General features: G+C 47.0%; 1 protein-coding gene across 7 annotated transcripts in view; it reads right to left on the reverse strand.

The window, feature by feature from the left end:
- The window catches only part of Art4 (arginine methyltransferase 4), a 195,190-nt gene that overhangs the window by 62,645 nt on the left and 108,307 nt on the right, over nt 1-24,238 (reverse strand). For 6 of the 7 annotated variants that reach the window (XM_075671379.1, XM_075671376.1, XM_075671377.1 and 3 more), the window contains 3 exons: nt 17,676-17,757; nt 3,810-3,985; nt 61-371 (listed from right to left, as the gene is read on the reverse strand). In XM_075671379.1, the coding sequence (XP_075527494.1) occupies nt 61-371; nt 3,810-3,985; nt 17,676-17,757 (569 nt within the window). The remainder of the gene's footprint in view (nt 1-60; nt 372-3,809; nt 3,986-17,675; nt 17,758-24,238) is intronic. The other variant, XM_075671380.1, reaches the window with a different exon arrangement.

A 24,238-nucleotide genomic window follows, 5' to 3' on the forward strand; every position in this document is an offset into this window, starting at 1 on the left:
CTGCAAGCACCCCACTGTGCTGGAAGGCCCTGGTCGAGCACAACCAAGAAGGCAGGTTACCATTGGCATCCAGGGTGGCCCAGTAGGCCTCACTGGGCGAGGTCTCGTGGCAACCGGGTGGTGGCTGCGGGGGCTGCCCAGTGTACCGGAAGAAGGGGTTCTTCAGGTCCAGGCTATTTGATGCTCGCACACCCCCCTCGAGCTCTAGTTCAATGTCCACATCGTAGCTCTGGCGCCGATTGGAGCGCAGCACCACTCGACCCCCAAGCCGTTGACCTCGCTGCACAAACAGTGGGCTCTCCAGCAGGCAGCGCACCTGGTACCAGTGGGTCAGGGGCTGCGTTGGACCCGTCGACAGCCACACTGTCTGCCTGATAGGGAAAATCACATCCTGCTCAAATAGCTCTGCATGCTTTGCTAGCTAGCATACTTTGCGGTGCAGGGCTGTATGTAGATCATTTTTGACCATCTAGGGTACATTTCAAGTGCAACCACAGCACGGTTTTCGTTCACATTGCAAGTACTGCATGGAATCAAACTTCATGCCCAGCTGCAGTACACCATAGCCATTAAGACATCACAGCAGGTCTTCCCACTTCAACAAGTGCTTCTCAAGCCTTCAGTGTGGCTGTCCTCAAGGCTGGCCAACACCTATGTGTAACAATAAGGTGGCAACCTCACCTGTGCCTATCCATGGTATCAGCAAAATCCACGATGCACATGCTGTGAATGAAGTGATCTAGTACAGTGACCAGTGACCTTATGTGAGAGAATACCAATATGGCACAGCTCCATTACAATACTAGCTCCTATATGCACAAAGAAAATTTAGCTTTCAACCCATCTGCGTGCTCCAGACCAGTTGCCGGTTTCACAGTACTGCCATGAAATGCCAGACTGTGACACCTGTGCCTGTAAGTACACAGACTGCTGGCAGTAGCTTCATCGTTTAAAAAGCTCCTATACACTGCCAAGATTTCTGGCATTGCAATTAGTCTGGCGCTTCACAAAAAGGGAATTTCTTTTTGCTTTAGTTCCTCCTGTTACTCTTACATGTAGTCCTGCCTTTATGAGGGATGCATAAAGTGGCGAAGCTAGGTCGTCTGGCACCCGGGGCCCATAGATAAAGTTTTAATTAGCGATTTTAGAGGCAATATTGCATGTGGAAAATTAAGCGATAGAGTGGAACAATCTGCCATCGCACATTGTCACGGAAGCAAATGGCTAAAAATTTGCAGACGCTCTGCGCAGTACCATTGCATACCGAATACAAATTGTTTCACTCTCTGATTTGTAAACTGACTTTTTTTTTTTATGCGCCGATAACCAAGGTCACCGTAATGTGCATAGTTTGTGCGAATCATGTAAAGTTACTGTACTGATAACTATTTTTTCTCTTTCATTTTGGTTTCTTGTGTTTTTATGTTGGTGCACTGTAATTTTATGCCAGTTTTATTTTTCTGTTGTATTTACATTTATGCACTGTTCGTTGCCTCACCTATGTAACCTTTACCCTATGCAATACCCTCCCTAGAGGGCCTTTTGGGTTACTGTGAAATAAATAAATAAATAAATAAATAAATAAATAAATAAATATGGAATAAATTGCAAGCCAAAGAACTCAAGCAGAAGCCATCAAAGGTGATTGTCAAAGCCAAAATTAGCATTCCGGTTATCCTGCTATGTTTCGCACTGAGAGAGCACATGGTGTTTGTTGCACTTGCCCTCGTCACCTTTCTTTAGCTTCTGTGTGCATGACATGGCAAATCGCAAGAGTGGCTTGTTGGGCAAGTTGGTACATGGTATTATGGAACGGAGCACAAGCAAACGGAAAGGAAGACCACAAAAAAAATCGTAAGGTATGACACAGACAAAGGAGCAGGAAGGGCACCCACCATTCCTGTTCCTGTCTGTCTTGCCTGATGACCTTTCCTGGTCTTCCTTTCGATTTGCTGGCATTCTTACGTAATGGCAAATAATTTCTGCGGAAGGTGGAGGAAGCTTCATGAAAGGGAAAATTGTCATCCACCTGATTGTAGCACAAAGTTACAAAGGAAATCCAAACGGGTTTATTGGGTTTCCTTTGAAGCTTCAGTTCACATTCGGGTGGATAATTTTCCCTTTCATGTGCATGTCACCGCCGCATCAACCAATCATGTGCCCCTCTCTCTATTTCACACTTGTACTTTCCTCTCTGCTTTTTACTATCCTTACTAGGTTAGTAGCAACTCCAATAGAAAATTTAATACAGTCAAATCTGTCCCTACCAAGTATTTTGTGTATGGGCTTATATCTGCACATCTACACAAAAATGGCTCATGCTTCATTTTGGATCAAGGGCCAACTGGATGAAAGGCAGTGGGCCAGGACAATCTTTTGGCCAAGTATTTTGTGTATGGGCTTATATCTGCACATCTACACAAAAATGGCTCATGCTTCATTTCGGATCAAGGGCCAACTGGATGAAAGGCAGTGGGCCAGGACAATCTTTTGGGGCCAGCAGGTTTTAAATCATTTGGTCCGGGTACAGGCACACAGCACCTTGCACCTTCGTGTTCAGGCCAGGCCAAGGCCAGAAAAGAACAGCCCAATTACTGCAGTACTCTAGTGCCCAATAAGAATTGAAGCCCCTCATTGTTTAATGCAGTTTGATCAAAGGTCAGGAGCTGGTACTGGAAGGGGGACAGCCCACACCACACAGAACCAACATCTTTCTAACAAAATAGAAAACAGAGAAATTACCATATTTCACCACTGAGCAGCAATTTTCTTCTTGATCAAGGATGAAACTATGAGACTACAAGATTTGCTTTTGCAGAGGGAAAACGAGGAGCTTATTTGGATAATACCTTTACATTGATTATTAGTATGTGCCATTATGGTTCTGGCAGTGATGCAGCAACAGTCAAGGAACACCTTTTTTGGACTAGAGCTACAGCAATTTGGTTACACAGGCCATAACAGCCATAAATCCTACAAGTTTCTCTACCATTGTTTTAATATCTAGATGCAGCGTTATGAGGGGCTATGATAAGGCCATCAAACTATTCTCAGTTTATGTTTGTAAAAAAGAAGGGCCAACATCGTCACACACACACACACGCATGCACATACACACACACGCATGCACACACACACACGCGCGCGCACGCACGCGCACGCACACACACACACATGCAGTATAACTAGGTACTGACTGCACTTTCTACACTGAAATTTCAATTTCAAATAGCTACCTCTAAGTCCCTCCTACTAACAGCAACCACCATTCTGGCATGGATCGAGCAACATCAGAAGTGCAAGGCCACCGCCATGTCGGCTACTCCAAAACAGTCCAAAACCAGATCAGACGCCTTGTTCGGTATGCTCTGGCACGTAAAGACACAATTCTTTCACTTCCACAATACGAGCAGCACAAACCAAAGAATGCCTGCAAAAACTGTCACAGGCTGATCACCAAGACACACATGCGAAAATGAAACCATGCATGGCGACTGTGATATATTTTTGGCTGCTGCAACAACTTCTGGAGCTGGCTGTACTAAAAAGCAAAGGCTGTGAAAAGCTGTTGCTGGAGATGTGATTTCATATCGCTAATTGTGTTGCCAGAGTGCTTTTTCATCCAAATTTTTAAAAATTCAAAGAAATTTTCTACCGTGCCGAATGCACTCAAATTTTACTAGCTTGCTGTGGGACACATATGGTTTAACGTGCACAATTTGAGCTCAATAATTTTGGTGTCATGATCTCTTTAATTAACCTCATGCTCGGCAGATGGGCGCCGCAGTTTCTGGCGGTAGTGCACTCACACGGATCCGGCGAAGGCCACGTCAAACCAGAAGGCCAGCCCATGCAGCTCTCCCGACTGCATCAGGCTGAACTGCAGGGGTATCTCGATGCAGTGCAGGTCACTCTCAGTGGCACGCTCAAAGTCTACAGTGTGCCGCAGTGACTTGGCCAGGCAGATGCGCACATCAAATGTGTCCTGCGTGCAGTGGTACCTCTGAAGCCCAGCTCCCTCCCCGAATTCATCACAATACACGCACACCATGAATAAAATGAAATTACTGCACCATTGAACCTTACTGATACAATCTCACTTTGTATGATTTCCCAGCACTAACATTTACAATCGAGAATACAAAAATGACCCCATACAATATAATCAGGAAAATGCGATCCACTAAAATTTACAATCGAGAACACAAAAATGACCCAATACAATATATTTAGGAAAATGAGATCGTATAACATGTTTTCTGCATACTAGATCCCGTTTGAACAGGCAAAGCTGCGAAGCATGCACAATCAAGAGCAATAGCAGGGTGTCTACCAAGTTGGCATTTCCAAATTCCCTGAGTTTTCAATGCTTTCCTTGAGTACCTTTGCAAAATTCCCTGAGTGATGCAGAACTATGTTTTATGTCAAGATGTCAATCCAGTTTAATACCAAGGAGTAGGGTTTGTTTTATTAAAAAAGAGAATAGAAGGGAACGGTTAAAAATGCACAGCAAATGAAATGTATTCGAAAAAAATTTGAAAATTTAGTCAGACATTTTCAAATACGAATAAGAAGGAGATGCATAGAGAACCAAATATTTTCAAATATGAGCTATTTCTATCAACTGATGGCAAGCTCAGTGGTATGAGGGCCGAACTTTGTCACAATTGACATTTTCTCTCAACAGCTTGTAAGTCAACCTCAACTGTCCTGACATACTCTCAGCCCACGCACGAAGCCTTAGTATTGTGTTTCACTGCTTTAAAGAGTTTATTTTGGTTTGCATGAGGGAAACCTGCATCTCAACATCAGCCAACACTGTTTTTTGAGCTCAAGCTCCTTCAAAACGGCAGACACACTTCCTTTCTCGTTCATTCTTCAACGCGTAGGTCCTTTCTGTTCTCGTCCTCCTTCCACCGCTCGTTCGCGCCCGACCATTTGAAGCATCTTCTTGGTCAGCTCGTTTGCCCCCAACCATTTGAAGCATCTTCTTGGTCAGTTGTACACTCAATGTTCGATTTTCCGAATTCCCTAGGGGCTGCAAAAATGTCCGAAAAATTGCCAGTAGGAAAAACATGCACGTCTTTTATTGCCCTTCAGGGCTCAAACCACCACAGGCACATTCGACAAAGCTCTGAAGGGCTGTCTGTACATGTATTAGTCTTATCGGTGCTTGTACTGTGACAGGAGATACCAGGTACACGAGTATATAATTAAGGAATACAGTGGAACGCCGTTCATACGTTTTTCACCGGACCGAGGAAAAAAAACGTAACAGCCGGGAAAACGCAACAGTGAGGAAAGCTCCGAAAATGAATGAAAAAAGTGCAGCTTCAACAATAGACAATTTATTTCCACAGAGTGCGCTTAGGACTTAAAAAGAGTCTAGAATGGTGGGTTGCCGTTTCTTTCGCTCGCTAGAAATCACCACACGTTTCTCAATAGCCTGGAAGGCCGCATTGATGTCAGTGTCGCTGGGAGGTGCGACGTACCTGCGGAGGCGGTCCATAGCCGCGACGGCTTCTCCAAAGCTAGGATTTGGCAACTCCCCGGCATCATGCGGCTCGTGCTCCTCGTCGTCACCGCGCCAGGCAACGGCAATGGACGAATGAATATCCGCGGGAAATTTTGTCCTCCTTGACGAAATCATGCTAACGTGCTAGCGTTTGTTTAGTATTGCTGCAGAGCGCACGCGTCCGAGCAGCCCAGCGCTGCTAGCGCTGCGTGGTTTCGTGAGAAATGTAAACAAGAGAGGAGAGCTGGCCCGATAGATGGAGCAACGCCAACTTCCGGCTTCTCTTTAGCTATAGCTTCCCGAAGAGTGACGTCAGGGCCTCTCCTGAGTTTCCTTCCTCCGTGAGTCGACCCGCCCAACAAACCATGCGGTGACTGTAATCACAGTGATGATAGTCAGAGCATTTTTCACGAATGGCCACCTAGTCGTGGCCTCTCGAACTGCCGTGCAGCTCCTTGCAGCCAAGCCAGTTCAATAGCCAAGCCCGGCCAAGCCCGGTCAAAACTCGTCAAAAGCAAAAATGGCGGTTGGAGCGCGTTGCCTACTTTAGCCCAGGCGGGTTCGGGTTGCGACGAATCATGCGGGAACGTTTTCACAGCTACTACGTAACAGCGGGGTTCCATATACATTGGATCCTATGGAACCTATGCCGGGCCGGATGAAAGTGACGTAGCAGCCGGGAAAACGCAGCAGTGAGGAACGTAACAGCGGGGTTCTACTGTACATACTGCGTCCCGTGGCAATACCCCTTCCAACGCTTCTTATGCTTCACTGGTATACTTTTGCGTATGCTTCACCAAGTAACATTTCTGTACAGAGGCGAAGCTGATGTTTTGGAACTGGCATTACGCAATGCACCCTCCTTTCCGAGCTTTGAAGCCAATCGTGAGGACCCCAAATGCGGAGTCAGTGCAATTCCTGAGAGCAGTGAATTCTTTCCATGAAAAACACTGCACCCAACACCAAGAAGCTTAATAGTGAATGTTGAAGCAGCTAGGCCTAGCGTTGCCGAAGTGGTGACTACGGCTGCCAGCGGATCTGCATACGAGAGTGCCAGTTTGAATGAATGAATGAATGAATGAATGTGTGTTGTTTAGTGGCGCAAGGGCCAGGAATATGGAAATAGCTCCTATGCCTCCGGAAGGCCTTTGAGCCCAAAGGCTGGGAGGCAGGTGCTTTCTATTAATGCAGTTACCGCAGCAGAAACCTCAGTTAAGAGGCTATGCTACAGATTTCCTGGTGATATAACATGAAAACTATGTACATCTTTTAAAAACTCGAACAACGATTGATATTTAAAGAGAGGTTCTATACCTATGAACATTTGAGGATGGAGTGGAATTTGCTGCCGATGTGGTAATGGAAAATGCTTTTTCCTATTTGTGTCTAATTCCCTGCATTGCATCAGGATGTGAAGCATGGTAAGTGGCTCACCACATTTATCACACGAGGGTGGATCGCCACCAGACAAGAGGTATGCGTGTGTGCTGTATGTGTGACCTATCCTGAGTCTGCAAAGTGTCACTTCTGTATGGCGATTCTTTGATACCGGCGGCCAGTTACCAAGATACGGCTTGATAACATGTAGTTTATTTTCTGTTTGCTTGTCCCACAAGCGCTGCCAGAAAGCCCTTAGCTTTTTTCTTATCGAGGGCTTGAGGTCCATTACAGGGACAGTCGTGGAAGTGTTGGAAGCGTTCGCGTGGACGGATGTGGCTAGCTGGTCAGCCAACACGTTTCTCTCTATCTCTCGGTGCCCCGGCACCCAGCATACCACGATATGCTGCTTGGAAGCATAGGTGGTTAGTAATTCTGAGTAAAGAGATACAATGATAGGGTTTTGATATTTTTTGACAGTTTTCAAGGCGTTTACGACGCTCAAAGAATCTGTGTATATAACAGCGTTTGGGATATTATTTTCTTTAATGCGTTTAACGGCGGCCAATATCGCGTAGGCCTCTGCTGTGAAAATACTTGTGCTAGGATGCATAACACTGGAATCCGAAAAGGATAGGCCAACCGCTGCGTAAGACACGCCAGAATAACACTTTGATGCGTCTGTAAAAAATTCAGGAGAGGAGTATTTGTGCTGTAATTCGAGGAAGTGCATTCGGATATGCGCGACAGGCGCCCGTTTGGTAACAGCTACGAAAGAAGTATCACAGTGTATAGGTTGCCACTGCCAGGGCGGGGGCCGTATAACAGGGGGCATAAGGTGGTATTCAAGCAGTGGAACCCTTGTTTCTTCAGCTATGTGTCTAACACGCAGGGAGAAAGGCTTTGCCACTGTGGGTCGGTTGCGGAAAAGTTGAGAACTGAACAAATCATTCATAGTGGAATACGCGGGGTGCTCACTGTTTGCGTTCACTCTCAGAAAATACATGAACGACGAATATGTTCTCTGCAGATGGAGTGACCACTCATCCGATTCAACGTAAAGGCTTTCCACTGGGCTTGTTCTAAAGGCCCCTGTTGATAGGCGAATTTCTAAGTGGTGGACAGGGTCTAGCATCTTCAGAGCAGTTAGAGTAGCCGACTGGTAAACTATGGCTCCATAGTCTAGTCGTGTGCATATGAGGCTTTTATATAAGTTCATGAGACATTTTCTATCACTGCCCCAGCTTGTGCGTGACAGCACCTTTAAGATATTCATTGTTTTCATACATTTGTTCTTAAGATACTTTATGTGCTGTATACAGTAGAACCCCGCTGTTACGTTCCTCACTGCTGCGTTTTCCCGGCTGCTACGTCGTTTTCATCCGGTCCCGGCATAGCTTCCATAGGATTCAATGTATAAGGAACCCCGCTGTTACGTCGTAGCTATGAAAACGTTCCCGCATGATGCGTCGCAACTTAGCACCCCGAACCCACCTGGGCTGAAGTAGGCAACGCGCTCCAACCGCCATTTTGGCTTTTGACGAGTTTTGGCTGGGCTTGGCCGGGCTTGGCTATGGAACTGGCTGCAAAAAGCTGCACGCCAGTTCGAGAGGCCGCACTAAGTGGCCATTCGTGAAAAATGCTCTCACTATCATCACTGTGATTAGGGTCACCGCATGGTTGTTGGACGGGTCGACTCACGGAGGAAGGAAACTCAGGAGAGGCTCCTCACGTCACTCTTTGTGAAGCAAAAGTGAAACCGGAAGTTGGCGTTGCTCGTGGCGTTGCTCCGCCTACCGGGACAGCTCTCCTCTCTTGTTTACATTTTTCCCACGCCGCGCCGCGCGCAACCGGGCTGCTCGGACGCGCGCGCTCCGCAGCAATACTAAACAGTCGTTAGCGGGTTAGCATAATTACGCCAAAGAGGGCAAAATTTCCCGCGGATATTCCTTCGTCCGATGCCATTGCCGTGGCGCGGTGACGACGAGGAGCACGAGCCGCATGATGCCGGGCAGTGGCCAAATCCTAGCTTTGGAGAAGCCGTCGCGGCTCTAGACCTCCTCTGCAGGTACGTCGCACCTCACAGCGACGCTGACAGCAATGCGGCCTTCCAGGCTATTGAGAAACGTGTGGCGATTTCTACCGAGCGAAAGAAACGGCAAGCCATCATTCTAGGCTTTTTTAAGTCCTAAGCGCACTCTGTGGAAATAAATTGTCTATAGTTGAAGCTGCCCTTTTTTTCATTCATTTTCGGAGCTTTCCTCACTGTTGCGTTTTCCCGGCTGTTACGTTTTTTTTCCCCCGGTCCGGTGAAAAACGTATGAACGGGGTTCCACTGTAAAGGTTAATTTCGCGTCTAAGATTATGCCTAAAAATTTATGTTCCCTATTTACAGGCAGATGCTCACCATGCAACACAATTTCAGGATCAGGGTGCAGGCCTCTTTTTCTAGAGAAAACGACACATGCGCTTTTTTGTGGGTTCAGTCTGAACCCGTTCTCATCAGCCCATTTGGAGACATTGTTAAGACCAAGCTGGACCTGTCACTTACAGATTGCGAGAGAACTTGATTGAAAACCTATCTGCACATCATCAACATGTTGAATAGAAGATGTTACGTGGTATGTGTAGACGAAGAGAATTCATTTTTGCTATAAAGAGCGTGCGACTGAGCACCCCGCCCTGCGGCACTCCAGTTTCCTGTACAAATTTCCGTGACAGAACGTTGCCCACTCAAACACGGAATGTGCGATTAGACAACTTTCGATAACATTGAACATATTACAGTGTATACCTAACTATGAGAGGTCTCTCAGTATCACAAACCGCCACGTAGTGTCATATGCTTTCTCCATATCTAGGAATACTGATACGAAAAACTGTTCATGAACAAAAGCTTCACGTATACGTGCCTCGATACGTATGAGATGATCATTGGTGAATCGACCCTCCCGAAACCCACACTGGAATGGGTCGAGCAATTTGTTTGATTCGAGGAAGTGTAGTAGGCGACAGTTAATCATTTTTTCGAAAACTTTGCAGAGGCAACTAGTTAATGCTATGGGTCTGTAACTTGATACAGAGGAAGGATCCTTTCCGTGTTTTAGAATTGGAATTAGAACAGCCTCCTTCCAAACAGAGGGGATCTCGCCGGAAAACCATAAAACGTTGTAAAGGTAAAGGAGGGTTTTTTGTGTTTTGGAAGGTAGTTGTTTCAACATCTCATATATTACGCGGTCTGAACCTGGGGCGGATGTATTACAACAGTTCAGTGCTGCCTGCAGTTCTGCTATGGAGAATGGTTCGTTATACGCCACACTTTTATCACATTTTCTTTGTAACTTTTGCTGTTCTATTCGCCTCTTGTACTTTAGGAAGGTTTCGGAGTAGTGCAAGGAGCTCGATATGTATTCAAAATGCGCACCAAGAGAGTTGGCTTGATCTTCCAGGCTTTCTCCGTGGCTGTTTACTAAAGGTAAGGAATACGTTTGTTGCCCGTTAACTTTCTTCACTCTATTCCAGACTTTTCTCTCATCTGTGTAAGAGTTAATGCTTGATATAAACTTTGCCCAACTCTCTCGTCTTGCTTGTCGGCGCGTTCTCCTCGCCTGTGATTTGGCATGCTTAATGTTTTCCAGGTTTTCTGCTGTTGGCGAATCGCGAAGCAGCACCCATGCTTTGTTCTGGTTCCTCCGCACCTGCCTACATGCATCGTTCCACCAGGGAACACGCCGCTTCGAACCAGTGCAGCTCGCTTGAGTAATACACTTAGAGGCGGCATCAAGTATAAAAGCTGTAAAATATGTGACAGCATCATCTATGGTTATACCGGACACCTCAGTCCACGTCATGTGAGTAAGAGCTCGGTACCGTTCCCAATCGGCTGAGTCAACCTTCCACCGGGGGACCTGCGGAAGAAGTTGATCTTGTTCCGTCGTATTTAAGATTATTGGGAAGTGGTCACTGCCATACGGGTTATTAAGCACACTCCATTTAAAATAAGGCAAAAGTGCCGGCGATAAAATGTTAAGATCTATGGCAGAAAATAACTTGTTAGCCAGGTTAAAATAAGTGGGCTCCTTTGTACTCAAGAGACATGCTCCAGAAGTAAAAAGCAGCTGTTCAATGACGCGACCTCGAGCATAACAACGTGAATCGCCCCACAAGCTACTGTGTGCATTAAAATCACCAAGAATCAGACAGGGCTCCGGGAGCTTATCTATTAATGATTCTATGTCGCGTCTGTGAAGGTGATAATGTGGTGGTATATACAGTCGACTCCTCATAATTCGAAGCTGCTTAATTGGAATTTTCGGTTAATTAGAAGTGAAGTGCTGGTCCCGTCAGTTTTGCATGTAATCCTATAGAAGAAATCGCTCAATAATTCGAAGTCCTCATCCAGTAATATTGTTTGATTGGAAGTTAATTTTCAGCCGGGATCCTCGAGGTAACCGTCATTCTTTAGAGAATGTGCAATTTTTCAAGTGTTGCAACAGTTCCGTGCTCCGTGTTGGTGTCATCGCCACCGCAGCCGCCCGCAACGCTATCCTTCTTGGAGCGGCGCGATTATTCATTGCTACGGCTGCCGTGGCCTCCGAGATCAACTCTGGCGGGAGGCGAAGCGGCTCCCGCCGGAGGCCACGCGCGGCTGCCGCGCGTGGCCGGAGCTGAACGCAGAGGCCACGCGGGTGCCATAGGTGCACGCAGCGCTGCATACTGGCAGTGGCGAGATTGTGCGAGATTAGTCTTGCAGCGTGCACAGCGTATGTCGAGGTAGTGCCTTTGGTCGAGGCGTGTGTTGGTCGAGCGCCTTTGTACAAGCTGGGGAGCTCGTAGGCTACCGTATTTACACGATTGTAAGTCGACCCCTTTTTTCAAATTTGAAAGTCTGAAGTTGGGGGGTCGACTTACAATCGAAACCAAAACATGGTCCCGCCAAAAAAAGCCATACCAACGAGAGCTACAATGCAGTTACAATTTTATGTTTGCTCTATGGCCCTACCCGTATCTTTTCGCTATCCCGTGTGTTTGTTCGCTTTTCGGAAGGGTTTTTTAACATTTTTGAGAGTCTTACAGTGCATGCAACACTCATGGGGGGGTGTCGATAGTTGATAAAAGAGCCGCTGTTCCCATTTGCGGCGGCACCCTCAGAACGGCGGCGCTTGCAGGGAGTATCGGTAGTTCATGGAAGAGCAGACACCGCTCGCGGGTTTCTCTTTCTCTGTTTAAAGGCATTGGTATTAATTTGACTAACTTCTTGACGCGCTCCACTTCGGCTACGTGCTACTTCTACGCTTCCCCAGTCGTCATGAGTGCTGGAAGCCCACTAATCTTTCGGCACTCGTTCACAGCAGCGTTCAAGAGGGCTGCCATCCTTTACGCCGAAGAAACAAATCACTGCGCAGCGGGCCGCAATTTCGATGTTTCTAAACGGGTGGTGCAAGAGTGGTGACTGCAGCGAAGCGAAATTTTCACCTGTGTGACGGCAAGTGAGAAATTTCCCACGTGCCGAAGTATGGACGCTTTCCGGAGCTGTAGGCTAAGCTTGCGGCGTACGTCGCTGAAATGCATGATCGGTCCCTGCCAGTGAAGTGCAACGTGGTCATGAAATAAGCCTGGACCTCCGCCTTAATTTTAAGGTTCTGCTCCGCCGTGAGTACAACGAGTGGCTGGCGGCAGAAGACTGCGAAATTACGCCAACCGGACCTGTCAAAAGAGCCTCCCTGACGGCTGCGTGTGGTTGGGTGCATTTGGCGTGGGCTGCTGTTTTGCAAGATGTCCTGGTGCGGTCGTTTGCCAAATTTGAAATTTCGCTGGACCACGACGCGCTGTGGGACCGCAGCAACGATGAAAATGGCAGCACTAGTGAAGACGAGTAGTCCAATGACCATGTCAGCTACTAATAAATTTTCGTTATCGAATGCGCCCTCGGGGTTTTTTTTTTTTTTTCGGTCAAGCGATATGGGGGGGTCGACTTACATTCGAGTCGACTTACAATCGTGTAAATACGGTAGGTTGTTCCACGAGTGATTCGGAATTGACTGTACCTAGTCGCGCAGTTTATAGCCATGGCAAACCGTGACTCTTATCGGACGCTCGACCTGGCAACGAAAGTCGAGGTTTTGAAGGAAGTTGAGAAGGGAGGTGCCGCCAAACAAGACATAGCGCGGAAGTACGGGATCAAGCCGAACACGCTCTCTAACTACATCAAGAGCAAGCGCACAATAATGGATGCATTTGAGAACGACAAGTTCAAGACTTCTCGGAAGCGAATGCGCACCGGCGCTTACCCAGAGTTGGAGAAGGCTCTGCTGGTTTGGATTAGGGTGGCCAGGAGCAACAAACTTCCTCTCAGCGGAGACATCGTTGCGATGAAAGCCCGAACGCTTGCAGCAATGTTGGGGATCGATGACTTCGTTTCGTGAGATGGATGGCTGACGCGCTTTAAAGATCGCCATGACCTGGTTTTCAAGAGCGTGTGTGGTGAAAAGGCGTCCGTTAACCAGGAAACATGCGCCACGTGGAAGGACGGAAAGCTGCGTGAATATCTCGCCGAATACAGACCGGAAGACATCTTCAATGCAGATGAGACTGCACTCTTCTATCGGCTTCTACCAGAGAAGACCCTGACATTCAAGGACGACGACTGTGCTGGGGGCAAACGCAGCAAGGAGAGAGTGTCGGTGCTGATCGCGGCAAACATGACTGGCACGGAACGATGTCGGTTACTTGTGATCGGGAAAGCCGCGAAGCCGAGATGTTTTAAAGGCGTGAAGACGCTGCCTGTGGACTATGAGGCGAACAAAAAAGCGTGGATGACGGACGAAATCTTCAAGAGCTGGATAAGCAAATTTGACCGCAAGTTTGCTGCTTCGAACCGCAAGGTGTTGTTCCTTGTCGATCACTGCAGTGCTCACGTGAATGTGCCAGCCTTGAGTGCAATATGCCTCGCATTTTTGCCTGCAAACACAACGGCTGTTTTGCAGCCAATGGACCAAGGCATCATCAAGAATGTTAAAGTCCTGTACAGGCGGCACCTTCTCGAGCGCATGATTTTGTGTATGGATAGCTCCACAAAGTACGAGGTGAGCCTGCTTAGGGCCATTTACATGTTGGCGCGAGCATGGGATCGTGTGAAGCAAGAAACAATCGCAAACTGCTTCAGGGCTTGCGGTTTTGTGGCAGCTTCTTCGGAGGATGCCTCTGAAATTTCAGCGGAGGAAGCGTCAACAAGCGAGCTTGACGGCACTGATTTAGGTGATGCTCTCGGGGACGTCAATTTTGAAGATTACGTCGCCGTAGACAAGGCGGTCGAAAAGTGCTGTGCGCTGACAGATAGCGAAATTGTAGAGATTATTCCGCCCCAGGAAGCGACCCAGGAAAGCGACGATGACGTTGAAGGCGAGCCGCAACCTAAGGCTGCCGATGTAGCTGCGGGCCTTGCTCTTGCGGAGCGCTTCTTTGCCGCTGAAGGTAACGCGGAAGAAGCGTTCCGCCACATCTACAGCCTGCAGAACTTGCTTTCAGCAGCGCGATTCGGCAAAAAGAAGCAAAGCAAGATGACCGACTATTTTTCTAGAGAAAATACTCGATTTCGCCACAAATAAAGTGCTGTTTTTTGTGTTTTGTGCTTAATTGGAAGTTCGTTTAATTCGAAGTTTTTTGCTGTCCCCGTGAACTTCGTATTAACGGGAGTCGACTGTACAAGGAGCAGATGGTCATGAGTTTATTTAAAAGTACGGCTCGAATGGCCACTGCCTCAAGGGCCGTTTGGAGCTTGAAATGCTGACATGCTATACTTCTGTCAGCAATGATGGCTACACCGCCAGATGATGCGAGAGAATCCTCGCGGTCTCTTCCGAAAGTCATATATTGTCGGAGGAAGTTGGTGTGCTTGGAAGTTAGATGGTTTTCTTGCACACACAGCACTTTAGGATTAAACTTAAGAGAGAATTTCTTGGACATCATCTAGGTTTCTTAACAGTCCTCTAACATTCCACTGTATGATGTTATGCATGTTAAAAAAAAAAGAAATTGTGCTGTGTGTCTCAAGAAAGAGGAGAATGACGTTACTTTACAGGGCCTTTGTTAGGCCCTGTAATTGGTGTTTTGCTTTTTTTGAGCGGTCGAGAGAACCTCGCCGCTCCTTCGATGCTACTTGCGCCGTTAGGCTTGGACTGGTGTCCATAGCCTCTTGCGAGGCACTGGACACCCCGCTCCAGAGAGCGATGTGTTCGTCGCGTAGACTTCGTCTCAAGCGACGGAGTCTTCGGGGCCGGAGGTCGACAGGGCCCCTGTGGCCTCTGCGGTGCCCTGGCTGCTGCCGGAGCTTGAAGAGGCCACTGGTGTGGACACTTTGAGAGATGGCAGGGCAGCGTTGGCTGCTCCCACCGTAGGGGCAGGTGGCGTTAGCCTCGGCACGCAAGGCGTGGTCCGGGCTACCGCCAAAGGCAGTTGTGGTGCCGCCCCCCGTTGCACCACTTCAGCGAAAGATGTTTTCATTGTGAATAGCGAAGAGATCCGTTGTCGCGCTTCACGGAACGTTATATTGTCCTTAAATTTTACAGTAATTATTTCCTTTTCTTTCTTCCAGGCTGCACAAGCTCTGGAGTATGCATGGTGGCTGCCGTCGCAGTTTGCACAACGTATCTCATCATTATTGCATTCGTCAGCAGAGTGACCGGTTGTGCCGCACTTTGCGCACATAAGCTGCCCTCGGCAGCTCTGGGATGCGTGACCAAATCTCTGACATTTGAAGCAACGTCACGGGTTAGGAATGTAAGGTCGAACATGTAGTTTTACATAGCCGGTTTCAAGAGTCTCGGGTAAAGTAGTTGAGCTGAAAGTGAGTATTAAATGCTTAGTTGGGATTTCATTGTCATTCTGTCTGATTTTGATGCGCTGCACATGGATTACGCCTTGGTCCTTCCATCCATCCAGGAGTTCTTCTTCATTCAGTGTCATTAAGTCTTCATCTGATACTACGCCTTTGACTGTGTTCATAGTTCGATGTGCGCTGACAGAAACAGGGATGTTACCAAAGGCTACGAGGTGTGCAACTCTGTAGTATTGTTCCTTGTCCTTTAGTTCGAGGAGCAAATCCCCACTTGCCATCTTTGTTACTTTGTAACCAGCTCCAATGGTCTCGTTTAGGCACTTGGCGACAAGAAATGGTGAGATTACTCTAGCTTTAGTAGATAACTGTTCACAGTGAAGTACGTGGAATTTTGGGAAAGTTTCTTTGTTTATGGGAATGAATAGCGAGGTTGCGTTGGTACAGACCCTTTTCAAGGCACGATCGGGTGAAAACGGGTTCGAGGATCCCATGGAAAAAAGTGAGTTGTTCGGCAACAGCGTCTGCCACCCACCACGGAGCCCAACAAGGGGACGTGGCAGAACATGTAAACAAGTCTGCACAGCACCAGCAGTATGCCGTTACTATAACCCAATACGGTATACCCAAGGTAGGACAGCCACACCAGGTTAACCCTTGCCGCCAGGAAAAGTCGAAGTGAATGGAAAAGATGAGAAGACAGGAAAGATCAAAAGGGGAAGAGAAAGGCGAAGATGAGGGTAGAGACAGGAAAAGGCCACTGGCGGTTTCCTCCAGGTGGGTCAGTCTGGAGGTGCCGTCTATGTGAAGCAGAGGCCAAAGGGGTGTGTTGCCTCCGCCGGGGGGCCTTAAAGGTCCAAACACCCAGCATCGGCTCAACCCCCAGGATCCCCCTTTCCCCAGACACAGCTAAGCCGCGCACGGCTACACGCGGGAGGGTCCAACCCACGTGTGCTCGGGTACGTGGTGTCGCAACACACCAAACGCCTGCTGACGCAGACGCTCCTGCGGGCCGTGCCAGTTTGAGGCGGCGAGGTAATCAAAGTGGCCGCGGTGGAGGCTTTCATTAATGCCATTTCGGACCAGCGGTCTAGCAAAAAAAACGTGCGGAAAATCAGACGGCGAAGGGTTCTTGCATCCGAAATTTCAGATGTTCTGATACATTGACTCTATAGGGTATGTAGAGGTACCGCGAAGCCGTCCGAATTATCGTACGTCCAAAACGTTGGCCGTTGAGTGTACACTGATAATTCCTCAAGCTGACGACACGGCGTCAAAGACGATTCGTTACGATTCATTACGATTTCTCTCTGGTACTCAAGCCAGCATTACCGTGACTTTCGTTCCTTTCAATAAAGTTACATTACATTTCAAAAAGATTACAGCTAATTTTCCCTGACAGAAGCACGAATTCCCCGAGTTTTCCTTCAGTATTTCCAGACTATTAAACAACTTTGAGAATTCCCAGTTTTCCTGGTTGGTAGACACCCTGGTTAAGTGATGTTCTCGATGCTTAATGGAAGAGTAAAGCTTTTGCTGTTTGCGAACAGCTGAGCACATCCAGTTAAACCTTCGTAAGAATAGGGTGTTGCGGGTAGCAACAATTGCTAGCTGCCAGGTATTTCTAGGTGTGGGATAGGCCGACAAAATAAATGAAAATCACACAGACTGAATCAAACATTTAATTTCTTGCTTAGAGCCTTCACTCGTACTCAAGAGTGACCAAAATTCTGTTAAGCTTGGTTCGCAGGTTGCACCGAGTCTCAGTGGCAACTGTAAGATCCGATTAGCTTGAGCTGCGTTGAATAAATATATGGTTCTGGGATCTGGCATTTCAAATGCTCTTAAAGCTGGTAGTACCTGGCATCAATTCCTACTTGCCTAAACACCATACTGGTGACTCTGTGGTTGATATGAAGCTCGCCCCAGCTGTGTGTGGATAAAACTTACCACAACAGGCTGCCTGAAGTATTCCTTGACTGCCGCCTCTCGCAAGCTGGACAGGTCCACACCGTGGAAACTCTGCTGGTACCTGTACAAATATCCCACACCATGTCAAGACTGCTTGCCCAAACCAAGCACATGTTGGTGTTACGCAGTCCAACTGCAGATTGGCCGCAAGGAAATAGAAACATTGACACAGTTGTTCTCAATATCAACACGTATTACAGAGTGCAAGGGTAGCTGAGTGAGTCAGAGCTTGAACATATAGCGATGTGTCAGCACACTCAGTACAGCTGGCACAATGCCCATATTGCCAGCAGATGACACTCAATCGACTTGGGCCACAGGCACATCAAATTAGTCTCCACTATGGGCACCACAGAAACAAGGATATATATGGGCACCTGCATTCATGACCAACTTCAACCCAAATGATTGATGATTGGGTTTTAATGGTATAAGGGCCAGATCTGGCCAAAGAGTGCCAAACACATGATGCAATGAGTTAACAATGGTTTATGAAGTCTGGGATGGCAAATCAGTTCTGCTGAAACCTGTAAGGTGGAGGAAAGAACATCAAAGGGAGAAATTGGTATCCATCCAAATTGTAGCATGAAACTATAAAAGAGGTTACCCATACATGTTCCTAAAAAAAAAAGCCTCGCAGTTGAAAAATTCGTCCTGGTCCGGGACCCGAACCCGGGACCAACACCTTTCTGGGGCGGTTGATCTACCATCTGAGCTAACCAGCAAGCTAGCCGATCGTAGAGGGAGGGTGAATTAGTCGAGAACTCAAGGCACTGGGACACTGAAGAAGGCAAATCAGTTCTCTCAAACCCCGCAAGGTGGAGGAAAGTACATGAAAGGGAAAAGCTGTCATCCACCCAAATTGTAGCACAAAGCTACAAGGAAAACCCATGCGGGTTTCTCGGGAAGAAAGCCTCACAGTTGAAAAATTTGTCCAAGTCTGGGACTCAAACTGAGGACCAACACCTTTCCTAGTCACTCTACAATTTGAGCTAACCAGGAGGCTAGCTGATGGCAGAGCGAGGGTGAATTATTGAACTCAGAGGAACTGGGACACTGAATACGTACCACATCTACCATCTGAGCTAACCAGGAGAGCTGGAGGACACCTAATAACACTGACTAGACTCTACACCCGGAGAATTACCGTTCATGAACGAACCTACATGGCCAAATTCATTATCTTCCAACAGTGTTCACGGGGTGTAATTTTTGGCATGGACTGCCTGAACCCACATGGCGCAATTATCGACCTAAGCCGAAGTCAATAATGCTAGCCGAAAATCATGTCATAGTGCTGGAGAGCTTTACCAGCCACAGCGCCTTGAGTGTGCTCAAAGATCAAGTGAGCATCCTGCCTCGCTCCAGCATTGATAATTTCTTCGGTACCAAAACACCAGCAGACGTAGAAGACATAACCAAGCGCAACCAACGCCTACTGGTAAATCGTTGCATCACAAGAGGGATCGCTTGACTGCACAGAGGGAAAAAAGTGATGCCGACTTAACTTCTGCTAGGAAACTCGCTATGAGTTTGTCCTCACAGATTCTGCTTTACCTACCTCGAAGACCACAGTTCCCGAACCAGTTTTCAACATAAATCCAAGTCTCACCATGAGTAAGCAGCAACAGCTCAAAAGTCTTTTACAAAGATACAAAGATTGCTTTTCGAAATCATTGAGGATTCGCCAAATACCAGTTGCAAGACATCGCATAATCAAACAAAACACTCAACCGCTCCACCAGAGCCCTTATAGTTTCGATGCGAGAATGTGAAGCTAAATAGCAACAATTCAATCAGTCGTGTGTGCTGCACACGCGAGAAGAAAATAACTGATTTCTTCAAGGAAAGCAGCTTTGAAGTGAGTGAAACATTTTTATTCAAGAGTTTGCTTGTCTGCACATGCATCTACTGCCAAGGAATGTCATTTACATTTCTAGGTTTCTACACTGGCTTATAACCGCAAGTTTTTCATTACAATGATATTCCAAAATAACGAACGAATTTTGACAGTACCACGTGCTTCGTTATACAGTAAAACCTCGTTAAACCGTAGTTGGCCGGAGCTTGCAAAAAGTACGCACTAAACGGTAGTACTGCTTAACAGAAATAGCATGAGATCGCCCACTCATCTGTCGAAAACGGAACTCGGAGAGAGTGCGAAGAAAGGGGAAAAAACATGCAGTATTTATTTACTTCGCGCGACAAACATGTTATTTTCGTTTGATGCCGCCGCGGCCTAGCAGCGACGATAGCGGCCACAAACTTGCTGAAGCTGAGCCAGCTTTTCAACCAGTCCCCTCTTCTTGGCCAAACACTTGCATGGCAGATTCCTCGTTAGCGTTGCATATTCTCTGTGCACAGGCGTGATAGCGTTGCATAAGTCGCGAGGCACCTCTTCATTGCGAGGTGCTGTTCTCGTTGCGACGATTGTATTAATGATGATGATGTAACACGCAGATTCTGCCACTGTCGGGCGTGAATCTAGCGTGCTGTCACTTTCCGTGTCGCCCTTATGATGACACTTCTTTGCCAACACTTCGGCAACAACAGAGGCAACAATGGCGAAAAGTCGAACCTCGTAGCCGACATCTCTTTGCGGTCGGAGCAGCGCTGCTGAGCAACTTCGCATTCCAAATGCCACAGACCGTAGTCAACACGTGCCATGTCGCGTGGCAGCGACAACTTTTCATGTCACGTTCAATAGTACAAACAATGTCTAATTTTTCTTCTATGTTGGGCACCCGGCATCTTTTTTATCCGAATTTCGGCATGACGCGAGTTCTCGCTTGCACGACGCCGAAACACTCTCTGGCACGGCGCCAAAATGATCTTGATATTAATGTGGCTTCACGCGCAAATGCACAGGGCGCATGGAGGCCGTTGTGCTGATCTCTGAGGCTTGTTGTTCTGCCAGGCCGCCCGATGGCCACGATGCCCCGCCGTGTTTGCGCGACGAAAAGTGGAAACACTATGTGTTAACCAATATGTACACAATAAGCTGGAACGGTTTATGCGGATACAAAACACATTATGTTCAATGGTCGCTGAGTCGGGGATTTGACTTTACAACTTTTAAAACAAAACTACTGTTTAACCAGGTATGGTTTAACGAGGTTTTACTGTATCAAGATTTAACAGTACTGCTCAACCATTTTTTTGGGAATTCATAACTGAAACTTTAAAGAAGCTCCACAGAAAACAAGAGTGAAAGGCAATAATTATTTCTTATTAGTATAAGAGCTCAGAGTTTAAGATTTTAAAGTACAAAACAAATGTAAGAAAAATTTTATGAAGATTTGTTAATGTCAATGTTAGCCACAGTGTTGCCCATGCTATGCGGGAAACAAGTAGCTTCCCAAATGTGAAAACAAGTAAGTTCCTATAGTACAGGGAGCATTTGATTTTACTCATTGCAGCAGGCACTTGATGTGCCTTGTACTGCATTCTTAGGGCTCACAAAGCAATCGTCAGGTCAGGGACCATGCAGAAGCCACCTCATACTTGATTACTTCACTGGATCAGCGTTTCTGGGCGAGCAAGGTGGTCTAGTGTGTGTTCAACTGGCGCTGGAGCCTCCATATGCTTTGTTGAGCTCCACTACAGAGCTTCACAGTAATGCGGAGTGTTGTACAATATTGTAAAGTATAAATATGGGCACTTGCACAGGCGGTGATCAAAATGCAATAGATTAGACAGCTAGTCAATCTTCAGTTGAAGGCCAGACTAAAATTGACTGTGTGCTCTTGTATGAGTGAAAACATCACACGTCAGGAAGGATTGCTCATAACTTGTACATACGCTGTTGGATAAAAGCAACCTACAGTGGGGAAAATAAAGTTGCAATCGATATAAGCCGAACATATTTATTAGAATAACATGCACTCATAAGCATTTACCATTCTCCGAGACACCATTAAAACAGCCTTTATGCCAGATCGTAAGATTGACAACTCAAGAGAAGCTTCTGTGTCTTCACTGCTGCTTTCATTTAAAAATTATGTTGCAGAGTCAACCAAAATGCAAATTTTACTTTTTTAATTGAATAAGTTCTAGGAGCACCGTAGGCTGGTTTCAACTACACCTCCAGTCGAAGTTTCATTTTCCAGAATCCCCAGTCTGCCATAAATTGTCAAATCTTACAAATAGTTAAAATTCATTTGTCGTTTCACATAGTGCATGATATTGCTAGAAGGAGTCCAACAGAAGTGTTTAAAAATGCGTAGAAAAACTGCCGATCAAGTTGACGGAATTTTATAGGTGCGGTAATGAAAGAGAAACGGCCAATCGTCATACATGACCAACGAGCCAGGTAGACTTAAAGGGACCCTGAAACGATTTTGACGATTTTTTACAAACGTACCGAGTCGTTAGAGCAGGTCCTTCTGATCATTAATTGACACATCTAAGTGCTCCGCCTAAAGCGTGTAATTTATTATAAGGTTTTAAAAATGCACATTGCTGCCGATCGCAGCACACTGCTCAGCAGAATTTTAAGCCGCCCCAACCCATACGACGGAAATCACCCATATGACGTCAGTGGGGCGAGCTATCCGATTGGCTGACCAGGCCGCGTGATCGATAACTTTTCCAACTTTATGGTAAACAAATGATATTTGTAATAGTTGGAATGTTAATTTGTTTTGATAAAAAGAAAGTAACATAAAGAGAATGCACAAGAACAATTTTTTAGTACACTTAAGCACTTCCAGCACATAGCAAGTGTCGTCTGCTTGTGTTACAACGTGCTCAGTCTTTGACGAGAGCTCTGCAGTCAGTGTCGGTCTGTCTTTTCGCGAGCACTATGATTCGACTTTGTTGCGTTGTGGACTCAAAAACATATCGACTGGCAATATGTCAAGCTGCAACATCCTGTCTTTCTACAAGCCAGTAGAATAGCGGATTGGCTGCAGCGCACTGGACAGCCGCTATCCGATATTAAACAGGATTTGCGCGATTGCGGCCGTCACTTTACACCGGATGATTACTAATGCAATAGCGTTTCGTGAGTCCGGTATTAGGGTAAACGCAAGCGCAAGAGGACAGGGCCTGGCCGTGTCCCCTTGCGTGTCGTTTCAGGGGATGAACAGAAGCGCAAATGTGAATGGTCTGCACAGTGCAGCAACCTGGTGGCATAGAGCTCAACCACACACAGTAGCAGTAACAGAATGTATTCTTCTTTGCTGCTGGTGTAAATTCTTCACAGGAGTGTAATCGTTCACACGTTGTTTTTGTAAATGTTTAAAATGTTTTACACTTGCCTAGAGCAATATTAGTTCTTTCTTTGGCAGGTTAAGCTGTGCGCCAAAGGGTGGCTAGACAGTGGAGACCGATCAGGCGGCTCACGTACGTCTACGCCAAAGTTCCTTCATCAGCTTGAGTTTATGCCTTCACCATTCTGCCGAAACGTTCTGCTAGTGTGTAATTACCACAATACCAGATACGTTCGGCACTAAGACAGAATGCTCGCAATGCACACTGCTTTGATAGCTCTCGCTTGGGGTTGACGGCCAAGCCGCTAGTGGAGATGTTTAGCGCGGGCGCCAAAACAACCGGAAGTGGGCAATGTGACGTCGCATCGTGACGCGGAACCAGTGAAGGCGGAGCTTAGCCCCGATCACTCGGCGAACGGGTTGAGGAGGAAAAGCATGGCTAAGGAAGAGGGTAACTTCTAATCGCTTGTAGCTCCATTAATACGTAACGCTTCACTTAAATTGTGGTGCGAATGTTCTACTTAAGCTGTACCCTACACGTCTACAAAATTTGTCCGAACCATTTCAGGGGCCCTATAACTTCTGGAACCGAATTCCTGTTGGAACCAGCCGTCCTCACTTCTCGACCACGTTAAAAATTCTGTGTGTATCCTTTTGTGTGCCGATCATTGCTTTAACACCTCACGGTCTCTTTGTTCTCGCGCCTTCACCTCCGGCCTGTGGGAATCCTCGGGCCCCATGACCATCACAAGAATGTCGAACGTCGTGCCGGGCCCACGGGTGCCAAGCAGGTTGGGGAGAGAGGAAACTTTCCTTTCGAGGGTGGCACACGGGAATGGCAAGCACTATCAGTGCCCCCGCGTTTGTCCCATTAGATCCTTCTGACATTGCCCGAGTCTCTTTGGTCACCAGCAAGCGGCGAGTGTGGAAGGCTCCACCGCCGCTCCTGTTTTCTTGCACATGCATAGTGAACCGCGTTTTTTCTGTGGCAACCACCGCAGCCGCCTGTATCCCCAGTTGGTAAGTTGGAAGCCCTACTTCGCCTAGCATATTACAGTGAAATCTTGTTAATTCGAACATCCTTAATTAAAGCTTTTGGTTTACTCGAACTGACGACAACGTCCCGTGAAATTTATGTGTATTACAATTACCAAAAACGCCCAGTAATTCGAACATGCAAGCATTTGCGACAATTAAGTCAAACATGCCACGCTCCAACAATGCTCTCAGTAGTGCGCCAAATCACGCGGCGGCGCCTCCAACCAGCATTGCTCTGACCACGTCATAGATGAAAGGCTTAGGAGAAACGCCTCACCATATAAGCCGTAC

This window comes from Dermacentor variabilis, chromosome 10 (genome assembly GCF_050947875.1).
Source record: "Dermacentor variabilis isolate Ectoservices chromosome 10, ASM5094787v1, whole genome shotgun sequence".
Lineage (NCBI taxonomy): Eukaryota > Metazoa > Arthropoda > Arachnida > Ixodida > Ixodidae > Dermacentor > Dermacentor variabilis.